Source organism: Peromyscus leucopus, chromosome X, assembly GCF_004664715.2.
Source record: "Peromyscus leucopus breed LL Stock chromosome X, UCI_PerLeu_2.1, whole genome shotgun sequence".
NCBI classification, from domain to species: Eukaryota; Metazoa; Chordata; class Mammalia; order Rodentia; family Cricetidae; genus Peromyscus; species Peromyscus leucopus.
This window is the reverse complement of record NC_051083.1, coordinates 71563107-71577772: the sequence shown is the minus strand read 5'-3', so window position 1 is coordinate 71577772 and position 14666 is coordinate 71563107. Positions and strand designations below refer to the sequence as shown.

The window sequence follows — 14666 nt, the reverse complement described above, 5'->3', positions numbered from 1 at the left end:
AAAAGTCATACTGTTATTGAGCACTGTACTAAGTACTCACTGTACTAGAATCATTAAGTACAATATAGTAATGTAAATATACATTGTGAATCTGTAACTCATAAACATACCTTGTGATACATAACACATAGTGAGAATGAACTTACAATATGTGAATATAAGAAGCACTGAGACTTTAGTGCTGCCCTCCCCCGCATATGTGTGTATTTACGTATATAAAATAAACACACAATCCATGTAGTTCTCTCTACCCCCATTTTTCAGAGCAGCATGTACCAGGTGAACATGATAGAAAGCTCATTGTGCTGCTTTAAATATAGTGTTCTGATGTATGTTTATCTATACATATAGTTATTAAAAACATCAAACTTTATAGATGTAATAGCTGAATTATATATCATGGTATGTAGGAGACATGTTTAGTGGAACTGCTGTTTTATCAGTTTGCTGTATGATCTGGGTGTAGCTAAAGTACAGTGACAAGTGATCAATGGTTAGGTTTTTCTCTTCTAACCTTTTTTAGATGACATGGTAAATGTTGAACTACGCTTTGGTCTTTTTTGAAGAGCAAAAGGATCTGATATTTATGTCTATAGATTTTCATGTAGTTCCTCAATACCTATATTACTTATTATTATAATACTTACCATACTTACTGCAACTACAGCAAATAGGTATAGCAGAGCCACACATTCTTTCTGGCCCCACGATGCTGCTGTAAAATTGAAATCTTGGATGTTTGCTACTTTGGGGATCTTAATTGTTTAGCATTAATACATTGATCCTTGCATTACTAGGCTACCATTTTATACTCTAGAATCCAGCTTACTAAGCCACATTACCTATAAATATACCCCTTTTTGGAGTGTTTTCTTTTTGCTCACAGCACTTTATTTAAAATTTCTGCTTGAACAATGTACTTCATAATGTTTTTTTTTAATGTGTATTATGAAGTATTCATTATTTGCTAGAACCTCTAAAGACAAGCATTTCTACTATAATTATAATTGTACTATACAGTTGAAGTTATGTACTCTAAGTTTATCATGTATAGAAAGAAGAACATCTTTTCGGGGGAGACAACAGTGAATAGATCTCGAGGGACTACTGTAGATTTCATAATAATTTTTGCAAATGCACAGGTGTAGAACAACTTTAGGAGTAAATTTATCCATCTAATTCTAGCTTTTCTTCATAATGACATAAAGACAGGATAAGAACAATGAGACTAACAGAGAAATCTCTGGAATCACTCCATTTCAGTCTCTTTCTCAGCATTGCCATTTATTAAATGACCCTGAGTAAATCCCTTGACACCTCTATGTGAGTCTGTCTGTCTGCCTGTCTGTCTCTCTATGTGTATGTGTGTGCATATGTTTGTGTGTGTCTGGTTTCCAGATTTGTAAATCTCTGTCTTACGGGATTATTATAGGATGCATCATATTCATACATGTAGTATATATAGCATGTAGTAAGCATTCAGTGGTAGCCATGATTCCTTTTTTTATATTATGGGTTTTGTGCCCCAATAACATAAATATAGCACATAGTTGTTTCTGCACATGTCCTTCCTCACTTGCCATGACCATGGTTGCTTTTAAGTTTTGAATATACCTCTCAAGAACCCACAGTTGAGCTTAATATCCACTTGTAACAAGTTTCCTCTGTTGCTCATTGCCATCTTATACCACCCAGCAATCAAACAAACAAGCAAAAAAACACTGAAGGTGAAATACAGAAATGAGTCATAAGAGTAGCACAAAAAGAAGTTGATGGTTATCCTTATTTTGCCAGACACAAACCACTGAGTTTTGTAATAGGAGCATAAGATGCATAAGGAAAATTGATGTGTGAGAGAGAACAAATACCACCCTTATAAACTCAATGTGTTTCCCTCTCCAGCAGACAAGCCCAAAGAGAAGCAGTGTGAAAATTGTAAACATGTAACTGTATATCCTTGTAGTCTGGAATAGTAGATGTTGTTATTCTTTGCAAAACCACTAAATACTTAGATTCTCATTTAAAATTTGGAGAGAATTTAGTTGTATGGCCATGACTGTGTGTAACCATTAAACTTCTTTGTAATACTCCATGTTATTCACATTATCTGGTCCTTAACATTCTTTACAAGTTGTTTTTTCCTAAAGTACATAGAACAACAGTTGATAGACCATATCATGTTCAAAGCCAGGAAATTTTTGATGATTTATAGAGGCTTCATGTAGCTCAGATTTTGTAAAGTTTTATTTTCAAAAGAATACTAGATAATACATGCAAAAACAGTAGTCTGTTTCATACAGAAACTTAAAAGGGGTCTTTGTAAAATCACATTTCATTAAGTGCATTTAGCAATCTTTTGATTGGTAATATTCTATGACATAATGTTTCATAACATTTTAACCTTATACAACTTTGAATTGAGTCAGATTAAAAAAAAAACAAGAAGACATTTAAAAATAGCATTTTCCCTTTGAAGAGTTGATGCCACATTAACTTTTCTTTATTGCTGTGAGCATGTTGGGGCAAGAGTAAGAGATGTGAACATGAGAATGTGGCCTCATCTGTCTGAGATGAAAAATTCTGTAGATCGGGTGGTAACAGCTCACCCCTAGCTACTTCTGAGGAACCCAGAAAGACTGTTGCAACCACACTCACAACATAAAACTGTCCCTCAAACAAATGAGAACTTTATTTGGAGCTTTGAATCTCATTCAACTTATTTGTGTGAAGTGGAACAACGGTGTTTCTTGTGAACTCTATTGTTATCAGCAGGAAATTGACAGTGAAGATCATGTCAGTTATCTTGGTCATGATTTCCTGTCTGTCAGTACTCTCTTGCCAAAACAGAAGGCTGAATACCACATGGCAAATGCAACTAAACAGTCTACCTGGGAGATTATTTTTCTAAATCTCATTATGATAGATTGTAATGTCTTAACATCACATAGACTAATAAATATTACTGCACAATTTGACATTCTATTGGTGAGCAAGACTAACAGGAAAGAAGACTGTCTTATAATTAGTGTCCTACATAAAATTTATCGTCTACAGGTTTTTAACCATGTGAAATTTTGTTTAGTGGCTCTGTTGTGTCCTTTATTGAATTATTCTAATTTTCTCAATGTAAAAACCTGCCAGTTTCCTTGTGCACTGACCACATAGTATACCAGAAGAAATTATTACCCAACCTCTAATCTACCATAGCTGTCCTCCTTGTGTGAGATGAAGTTTCATGCATTTATATTTCTTATAGTATCCCCTTGTATGATATGAGAATTTGGACAACTGTATGCATATTTATAGGATGTAGTCATCACAAACTATCCTTTCTTCTAACACCAAATGCATAGTTGTTAGTTTTGCAAAGTCGACCTTAGGGATGATAATTAGCTTGAAGGACTCATTAAAAGTTGATATATAATAGTTTTGTTCAATAGAGGGAGTGGATTTAGAAGTATTTTTTAAGGTTTATAGGGCAGAACACTGAGGGATTCTAAATATATACTTTGTAGAATGTTTCCTCACTGAAGAATCAGAGCGTTATGCCTCTCCATATGCAGGTATATGACCAGCATGTCTGACTAATCAAGAAAATTCACTTGAGCACCACTATTCAATTTTTTTTTTCCCGAGACAGGATTTCTCTGTGTAGCGTTGCGCCTTTCCTGGATCTCACTCTGTAGACCAGGCTGGCCTCGAACTCACAAAGATCCACCTGGCTCTGCCTCCTGAGTGCTGGGATTAAAGGTGTGCGCCACCACCACCCGGCTTCAACTTTTTTTTTAAACTGTTGCTTCAACATTTAGGCATAATTTCAATTGTTGCTTTCAACATTTAGGCATAATTTCACTTGGAGCATCACCCATAATTTCCAGTGCCTACCCCATTGGAATTTAGTTGGTATTTATCAAGTGACCAAAGCTCTCCACCCCAATCAAACTGTTGATCCAGCCACCCCCATCCTAAAGCTATCTGGTCCACCCTGCCCTCCCTCTAAATCAATTTCTTAAGGCTGTCTGTTGAACCAGTGTCTCTAGGCAAACAAAAACACGCCTTTCAGGCATGACATTTATAGGGCATAGAGATCACCTTCCAGAAGCTGGAGACAGTGACTACATCTTAGATCTTCTTTGGTTAAACTAAACTCCTTTATTGTGTATATAAATGTCCATTTATTTTTTAATTCTCCTCTAGATATTTCTATTTTATGTTGTTATACAAAAACACTATTTTAAAATGAACATATGATGCACTTTCAATTCTGTGTATAATATACTTTATAACTTCTTTACAAACATTATTTTGTTTATTCTTCAGAAGAATCCTATGTGAATAAGTGGTATTACAAGGCTGGCAAGGGAAATTTGATACAGTGGAGCTGATTATCCTGTTTCCATGGTCACACAGCTAGTATGTGGCATGGTTGGCATATGAACTCAGGCAGTCAAAATTCTTCCTTAACCACAATGCCTAAAATATTTACAGGAAGAAAGAAAAAGTTACATATATCTTCTTCTTCCATACATATAGCAGGAATTACCTAAAATATCTACATAGCAATAAGTGTTTCTGCTCTGAAATATATGCATTTTGAGATTACTGTAACAAATTGTTATCCAGACTGAAACATTTAATAACTACTAATGTATCTGTACATCTCTTTTCGTATCTGTGGCTTGCCTTTTTTAAAATTTTTCTTGTCTACATGTTTAAATATTTAAAGTTACTCTATTTTCTGAATTTATGATGAGTTTTATGTTTTGTTGAAAATATCTTTCCTAACTTCATATCTTCCTATGTTGTCTTCTAGTTTTGATTTTCATACTTATGCCTGTTCTCTTCCTGAAATTGATTTTGAACACAGTACAAATCAGAGATAATTCTTCTGATAAATATAACCTGTTGTCCCCAAATTTTTTTTGTCACAGCCTATTCTTTACCCAGATTCATGTTGCTACTTCTTTCATAAACATTTCTATGTATACATATATCTTTCTGTTAAATTTCCTATTTCTGTTCTAACCAGCTCAGTAGAATAAAACACACAAATTTATTTTCTTGCATTCCTGGAGGTCAGCAGTCTGAAAGAGACCAGAAGGACTTCATTCCTTCTTAGGGCACGAAGGAAGGCTCTGTTCCTTTCCTTTTCTAGTTGAAAAAGGCCACCTGCATTCTTTAGCATGTGGCTACCTCATACAAACAGCATCACCCTGACCTCTGTGCTCATCTGCACATCTTTGTATCTGACTTTGTCCTTCCTGCTGCTTCTTTTATAGACCCCTGTAATTTGTTGTGCTCACCAGAATTATCTGATGGCAGGAACCTTAATGTAATGTACTTGTAAAGTCCTTCACAATGGCAGCGTAACATGTCTATATATTTCTGTGATTAGGGTGTGCACATCTGCTGGGGTGAATATTCAGCCTACCATAGTCATCTTTCTAATATTCCATTGTTCTTTTTCACATTTTTGATTAATCCATTTTAAGCATACCTATAACCTCTACTTAATAATTCTATCTGAATAGGGTTTTATGTGTTTAACTATGGTTTTAAATTGTGTCTGCTAATTCTCACTTGGGGCTTGATACGTTTCTTTCTGTACTGTGTAATTTTAGGTTTTAAAATCATCATTATGAGACTAACCTGTGGAAGTCGCACACAGCCCTAGTTGAAGTCCAGGATTATCATTTACCCAGAGCCACTTTTCTTGATATTTCCTTGGTAATGGGTGTTTTGGATCATTTAATGGTGTAATTTCAAAGTTTTGATGTTGGTGGGGATGTAACCTTGGTTCTGAGTACAGAAGTATAAGCTTTGACCACCCAGAGCTTAAAGGCAAATCAGCATTCTAACCCCCAGCCCCCCACACCTCTAGTAATGAGTGTGTTTCTTTCCTCCATCATTTTACTGAAGTGGAGTCCCTTAATCAGATGGCATGAAAGATGATTTCCTTTTGTGCTCAGATCTTAAGGCTTATTCTTCATATCCGGATGTTAAATCGCTAGTACATAGCTGAATAAGGCAAGCAAACTCCTTACAGCTTCTGCTGCATCAACTCCTGCCATGTTCTAAGTTTGCAGTTCCTAGTTAGGCTTGGCTCCTGGAGATTTTGCTTACCTCTGTATGCGTGACCTCCTCAAAAGTCTCTTGAAGTCTCCTTGCTCCATCCTTCTTCTCCCTTCTCTGTTGTGGTGTTGTTGTTGTTGTTATTGTGGTTGAGTAACTCTTGCATCACTTCTAGAGGATATTTGTGGTTTATGCACCTTAGAAATGTAGGAGCTGATTTTAGGGGGACATTTAACTCTTGCTTAGGACACTTTTGGTCTGGTCACAGTTTTAGCTATCAGTATTATATTATTAATCATAATCCCTTTGTTGGATAAAGAAATTGCTAATAATACATCTGAGAAATTTTATAATGGATAGTGAAAATTATTTATTATCAGACTTCTTTTTGTAATACCAATTACTATGTATAAGATAACTAAATATTGTTACCTTAATTTTCATCTCAATTATCCTAATTCTCATTTTTCTATTCTCTTTCTAGAATGTGCGCTGTGTTTGGTGGAATCTATTGTCTTCGCCATTCTGTACAATGCCTTGTAGTGGACAAAGAATCCAGAAAGTAAGGATGCTATAAGTAACCTTCCTATATTTATACACCAGACACAGGTGAAAAACATAGAAGTTGCTTTTTAAAAAGTGATTCTTGAATGATCCTCCTTGGTATTAATAACATATCAACCTTGATTAAAAGTAATTTGTGTTTAGGTCTTCCAGAACAAGGAAAGTGAGTTCAGAATATAGAAACTAAATTAATTTCCCTGCAATATGACTGTAGCTCCTGATCATTCAAGCTTGGAAGACAAATCATTTCAGCTGCCGGGGGTAGGTGATGAGTGATGTTAGTTTTCCTTGTGGCCTTACCTCCTCTAATTGATTTTCATCAGATGACAACAAAGCCCTCTGTTATTGCATTTTTAAAAATGGAGCTCACCTAAAGACTCATCAGATTAATCTCTGCTGATAATGCATGTCACTTCAAGAGAAAAGACTTTAATGAGTTTTTAGGTAGATTGTTGTCATAAACTATGCTGCCCTGTTATCTGAGGATAAATTCTTTTACAACAGAATGAGGCCTACAAGCTCGTAGAGAATTAAAGTATGAATTTATCCACTTTCTTACAATAGCTGAGCACCATCTATTTACCTCCATTTTGTATTTTAATTATTTTTTCTAGGGTTTATTATTATTTACGAATGTATATTCTTGTCTAAATTAAATTCAGTAAAATGCCATCGTACAATTTCTAAGTTTTATGCTGAAACAGAAATAGCTCAACTAAATGGAGTTTTCAGAGCTATTGAAATTGCTGTGTCTCTTCTTTCTTAGATATTCTCAAGTACCTATTGACTGTATTTCATAGGTGACTATTTTAGGAGTGTAGTAAAAATAGTGTTGTTGAAATTATCAAGTGCCTTAATATTTGTAACTAAAATCTTAAACAGCTTGTTTCTTTATACAGTAATTGTGTACAGTCTAAATGGAATAAATTTGCCATTAATTTTCTCATAGCTGAGTTTTACAGTGTTATAAGTAGTTAAATTAGCTAAGATTTAGTGCTAGAAATAAGTAAGACACAGTAAATTTGTAGTTCTGTGGTGTAAAAAATTGACATGTGATTTGAGATTCTTATAAAGTATCTTTAGCAACTGAACAGAATCATACTTTATAAATGAAAGAAATGATAATATATAATGGACTGTCCCTAAAGGCTTAGGATATTCAGATTTTGGCTCATGAAGAACTATAAGTTTATAAAGGAGTGGTTGTCTTTATGCCTCCCAGCTTGTTTTTTCCTTTTATAGTCATTTTGAAACAAGAATCTTTCCTGTGACAGAAATCAGTTAATGAATTTCTTGTTTGGTGTTTATTTGCTTAGGCTATTTTTATACTCTTTGGGTACCATTCCAATACCACATATTGGTCTCAGTTACATGAAGAATTTGCATGACTCCTATTTCTTGTTGGTGATTCCTTCCTTCTTTCCTTCCTTCCTTCCTTCCTTCCTTCCTTCCTTCCTTCCTTCCTTCCTTCCTTCCTTCTTTTCTTTCTTGAAATGGGTATGCTATTCTAAACAAAGGATCTACATTTATGAACTTATACAGATTTTACTTGGAACAGATAAATGAAATCCTAAGAACCTCCAACTGGTAATTTTAAAACTATAAAGTGACCAGGAAAATTGAATTGAGTAAATATTCTTTTAGATACTGCTGGCATTAAATTTCTATTGGGTTGGTTTGGTGTTTTGAGACAGGTTCTCACTGTGTACCCCAAGATTACAGGTGTTGGTCACCACTTTTGGATAGGAAACTACAGTTATAAGCAATACCTCAGAGAATCTAATATAAATTGTTCTTCAATGACACTGAGATACAGTGGTCATCTCTGTAAGCTAAATTTAAAGATTTAAGCAAGAGTACTTTGTTCTGTGATGAGTTTGGGTACACTAAATCTTAATTTATTATAAGGTTTTGTCTAGATGAACTTGTCAGATATACTGACAGTATGAACTTAAGGTAGTAAGCAGCTTGCCTTGTAGTTTAAAATATTTTGTATCTCCGTACCATCCTGAAGCACTGTATTTAGTAACAACACCTAAGGTATGCAAAGGTCTGTTGATTTTGCAATGAGAGCGGCTTTTGATTCATATTAATGATGTGAATGACAACAACAGCAAGTCCTATTGGGGCCAGTTCCTTCATCTGTAAGGTAGTTTAGAAGAACTCAGTAATAATCATTGAGTCTTCTTCCAGATTTGACATGATGCTTTGGTTACTTTAATAGATATTGGAAAGTACTTAGTTGGCTCTTCCTTAACATTTAGTAATAAGCGAACTTAAAATACTTCATATGCCCAAGTGTGGGCCAGTAGTCACATTATTGAGTAATGAGAAATTATAAACAAATTGAACAATTTATGTCTATTTTTATAAACAAATAGCATGGTGTCTATTTTGTGCTATGTTATTTTGCTTAAACCACAGTTTAACAATGAACATCATTTTCCTATCGGAGTTTTTTGTTGGTTGGTTGGTTTTGGTTTTTTGAGACATGGTTTCTTTTTGTAGCCCTGGCTATCCTGGAACTCACTCTGTAGATCAAGCTGGCCTCTAACTCACAGAGATCCATCTGCCTCTGCCTCCCAAGTGCTGTGATTAAAGACATGTGCCATCACTGCCCAGATCTAGCTTGTGTTTTTTTTTTTAAATTAAACCCTTCTACATATAGCATGCAGTTCTCTTACTGAAACATTTATTCCTTCCAAGCTTTAACAATTTAACTATAATAGTATAGTTTGCAATCTTGGCTTGGAGTGATGTGATTTATTTCCTGTCACCTTACCAGATGAGTCATTTAAGTGATCTTTAAAGTTCTTCCTTAAGAAATATGTAAAAATAAAAATAAAGGCATGTATTATTTTATAATCAAAAGTGTATACCTCAGATAAAATGGCCAAGTTTATGTAAGTATCAAAAGCTAATTCTAATTCAAATTGGTTTCAGGCTAATTATCTTTCCCAAACACTGTTCTCATTTAAGATCTACTATTTTAGAGAAATGGCAGTAATAGGAGATATATTGTGAAGACCTAAAAGTACAAGATCATTTTGTTTAAAATTCTGATCTTAAAGTTGAGTACATTCAATATTTGTTTCTTTTTAAGGACTCTATGGTGACTTAGAAAATTGTTTATTGTAATTGTAATCTTAAGCAAGCAACCTGCAAAGATTTGTATTCTTTTAGTTTGCCTCTCTTACTAGATGGAACATTTGACATTGCATCTCCCATTTAGTGTAATTACAACTTGCCCATGCTTTAGGTCAGAGTCCTTAAATCTCAAACACTAAGTCAGACCTCTATGTTAGTCCCATTGTACGGTTATTTGATAAAATCTCTTTAGGAAATATAAGATATCACTAATATCTTCATTAATAAGGCATGTCTCTATCACTCATTATCCTCAGTAACCCTCTAATAAGTTAATGAATGAGGCTTAGAAAGACTTTAGCTTTGTGTGTGTGTTTTGCTTTTTACCTTCTGTTTAAGAAAGTTGACAGAAACATAAATGACCACAGCATTGAGGTTGATGTACTATTTACATATTAAAGTATGAAATAAACTTTGAGAGAGGAGGCACATGATATTATACTATATGGAATATGTAACCAACTTTATCCCTATATAGAGCTTGATTTTTTTTCATTTTTGCTTAATTTGTTTTGCCTATACTCTCCATACTATATTACCCAATAGCACTGCTTATTAAGATATCTCCTAATCATTTTCCCCAAAATTCTAACACTCTACTCTTTGATTTTTTTTTAAACACTGAAAGCTCTTCTTGAGCAACTTTCTTTTCCTTTGTAGTTGTGCTGACTAGATAAAATTCAGATAAATTAAGTTTGGCTCTTTAGCAGTACAGTATTTTACATTTGGATATGGTAGCTATGACTTTGGACTAGTGGCCTGTAAAAAATAGTCCTTGTGTTCATCTTCTATGTATACTTTAGCTATTTTGCTTACTAGATTTGTTGTTAGGATATTTTAGAAATATTCTTTTTTTCCGCTTACCTTCCCTGGATATTTGGATGTTAATAGTCGTTTGTTAGGCTAAGATTCCATTACTTGTGCCATTACTGAAGTTCTGAATGTAGGGTATCCCTTTTGTAAAATGGTAATAATTATATTCTAGAAGCTTGCCCTTTACCAACTCTCATGCTAGTTGCTATGTTGTGGTGTGATTTTAAAAAAAAGGAAATAAAATATAGACCCTGTGTTTTTGTATTGGGATGTAAGGGAACAGTGCAGCCTTCAATGACACATAAACTGTGTTTGAATTTTAACATTGCCATTTCCAACCTGTGTAAAATTAAGCAGGATGTTGAACTCCTCTGTGCCCTAGTGTTATTATAAAAAAGTGGAGTGGCTGACTAACCATACCTTGTAGGGTTCTTGCAGTGTTAGCAAAGCAGATAAACCTCATAAAACCATGATTACACATAAAAGTAGTTCAGTATATAGTAGTAGTATATGTAATTGGAAACCATGGTATGCCCTAAAGGAAGAAGGTCTATTGTGTTCTACTCTTTGCCAAAAAGTGTGACTTATTAGCTGTATTTTTCAATAGGGTAAGTAATCTTGGCAGTGATTTGGAAGAAGGATTGTAATGAAAAGATACTCTTTACCTCTAGAATTACAATTGTTTGCTTTTAATGTTCACTTGTGCAGAATACTTCCATCATCTGTCCATTCCCCATTCATGAAAGTATTAGTTGTTTTCTATGTACTGGGCACTGGGAATACAGAAGGAAACAAGACAAAATTGAGATTTTTTTTTCATACAATTTTAAAGTCTACTGGAAGACATTATAAAACACTTAATGTAGCCAGGTATCTTGAGAGTTATTTGGTCCACAGATACAGCTCTCTTCTCTATGAAGAAGAAATGTAAAGAGCCTCCATGACTTTTTATCATCTCCGAATAAACTCTAAAACCTTATAGGAGACATCTGGCTGATGCCTGCCACTCATTTCTTTGTCCCTCTTGTTTCCTGCCTTCTGAACAGCTAACACTGAAGTGATTGTGAGTTTCTGTACCTGAGACATTCTCAGACTTGTTTGCTTAACTCTGTTTGTTCCTGGACAAACATCGTGAATCACTTCCTCAGAACTACATTCCCTGATACTCTGCCCATCCTTTCAAAGCTGAGTTAAATACCTCTCTTAGTACTCTGTAATGGTCTTTCGTCGCCGTTTTTGTTTGGTTTGTTTTTGTTTTTTCTGAGACAGGGCTGTGTAGCCCTGGCTGTCCTGGAACTCACATTGTAGACCATGCTGGCCTAGAACTCACAGAGATCTGCCTGCCTCTGCTTTCCAAATGCTGGGATTAAAGGCATGCATCACCACTGCCTGGCTTCTTTCCTTACCTTTTATTGCTGAGCAGTACTATTATTTTAAAATTGCCTGTGTCTGTATCTTCATTATCACCTATTGGAACAGTATGTGGCACAGCTAATTGCTGTATTCTTATGTTGAATAAATAAGGTATCAGCTTCATAGCAGTCCACTGCCTTAAGTGCTACCAGAGCCTAAGGCAGTGTCAGTGATATGGGAGAAAAGAGGCTAATTACAAGAAATATTTTAAGGTGGAATCTAATATAATAGTAGTAGATTAGATATGAAGAGAGATTTGGGTGGGAAAGTTATAACTGCAGGTCATAGCCTTACTTGGTAGAGAGATTACAAGGGAAGAAAGTAGATGTGGAACTGTGTTAAAGTCAATTTGGAGCACAACAAGCTAGATATAAAAAGGAAGTAGGTAATGATAATTTCATTGTGTACTTGAAATTTGATAAGAGCAGATTTTAAACATCTTCACTCCCCAATGGTAATTGTAGGTGGTAACTCGATGTGTTAATTTGATTCTTTTATTCATTATACAGTGTATACATGTCAGATTATCACATTGTATTCCATATATATATATATATATATATATATATATATATATATATATAGTTTTTATTTGCCAATTAAATATTCCTAAGAAAATAAGTAGACTATCAAGAAAATAAATTAGTACAAATTAGGAAGATAGATATACATCTTATGAAAAGTCAGAGCAACAACTAAAAATCCAATTCTGTTAATGAGGTGAAATGACTGTAGTAGATATCCACCCCAGAAATATCATTGTGAAACATTTTGGAACATTGTTTTGAAAGATGTAAAATTGGAACTAATGCCTTTGAGAGAACTCACAAGTTGTGTCCAATAGGAAGACCTGGTTTGTTTCCTTCAATGATTAAGAATCTTAGCATTTCAGCCGGGCGGTGGTGGCGCACGCCTTTAATCCCAGCACTCGGGAGGCAGAGGCAGACGGATCTCTGTGAGTTGGAGGCCAGCCTGGACTATCAAGTGAGTTCCAGGAAAGGCGCAAAGCTACACAGAGAAACCCTGTCTTGAAAAACCAAAAAAAAAAAAAAAAAAAAAAAAAAAGAATCTTAGCATTTCCTTAACTAGTATTTTCCTTTTTTATTATTTCATTTCTCATTTCCATACTGTGTTATTGCCTGAGGTTTTAATTCTGAAGATCAAAGGGATTGCATACCCATTAATACTGTTATGTTCTCTTCTTGACTGAGTTCCAGATGTTTTGATTTAAACTTGCTGTGTTTTTTTTTCCTCCTTTATTGTCATTTTGCTATTTATGCTGTTGTATCAATGAACCAAGAACTGAGTAAGTGTTGTGGTTTGTTGATTTAGAAAGCCTTGCCCAAGATATGTTCTGTCTAGCTTCAGTGATTCTTATGATCAGCTTGGTCATAGTGTCCCTGTAACTAGGAACTCCTATCATGTTCCTTCTCAATTTACTATTTATGAGGCTCAGCAAGGCCCTGTGCTAAGTCCGAAATGCTGTTAATCATTAATGGCTTCCTCAGGTTTATGTGGGAGGAGTAGGCAGGAGGGTATTTTAATGTGTCTGGCAGCACTGTTTCATTTTGTTGTTTTCCATTAAGCGAATGTCATGTAATTTTTATATTAATCTTTATAACACAAAGATTAAGAGTAGGTCCCAAATCAATATTCGTTCTTCATTGTTCTCCCAATTAGGCTGAATATATGGCAATAAGTCAAGTATCTGAGGGAAAACAAATCTTACCACTTGCTTAATATGTCTTGGTTTGCACACTTTGCTTAGGGCTACTGCCTTAGTACTCCAGGGTAAGAATGAGACTAACAGGTGAGTCATGGTGTTACTGTCTACCAGACCAAGACTGGGCATATGTAATAGTCGCCTCACTCTGTACAGATGTGGGTAATTTCTCTATCTGGAGCTCTTTACTTTTCTTACTTTAGTGTAACATAAAGAAGCAACAGTAGCAGAGGCTTCGCTTTGATTCTTTCTTGGGACTTGGAAGCTTATCAGAATCTCCAGGGGTACTTATTATTTGAAAAAGTCCCCCAGGTGTGATTCTGATTTGTTTCCTTCTCCTCCTCCTCCTCCTTTGGAAATCACTGTTTCATCTAAAGCTTCTGCATACACAGGCACATTTATTAGCATCTTATCCCTGCATAGTTGAGCTTGCGTATATCCACATCTCGTTATTTCCTCTCTGGGTTTATCTGCATTAATTCTTCCTAATACTGTAACACCTGACAACAGTGTCTGCCAGTCACCAACAGATCCCTATTAGTCTTTGGAAACCAACAAAGGAGGAAAGACTTTGTAATCTTGAGGGCTAGGTTTATTTCTGGGTTGATCGTTTGTTTGTTTGTTTGATAATAGGAGCCTTTTGCAAAGGCACTGAGGTTGAAGATTTATATGAAAAGCACCTTTTTTCTCAGTTTCATACCCTTTGCCAACACTGAATTTCAAGTGAACACCTCATGTCTTCTGCTCAATTTCTGCAGTGAACATTGCAGTATACTTGCTTATTCACACATCTTCTCAGTTACTCAACTCTTGAGCCTTCTATTGATTCATCTTTTATGCATTCCACAGTAAATTGCAGATATCAGTAAAATTCACCCTAAACACTTCAATATGGACATCATGAACTACAGTTCAGTGTTTTCCATCATCCTTT

General features: G+C 35.0%; 1 protein-coding gene across 1 annotated transcript in view; it reads left to right on the top strand.

Moving 5' to 3' along the window:
• Chm (CHM Rab escort protein) overlaps positions 1–14666 on the top strand; it is a 154518-nt gene that overhangs the window by 106704 nt on the left and 33148 nt on the right. Inside the window, exon 9 of the mRNA XM_028874763.2 lies at positions 6557–6634. Within this exon, the coding sequence (XP_028730596.1) occupies positions 6557–6634 (78 nt within the window). The remainder of the gene's footprint in view (positions 1–6556; positions 6635–14666) is intronic.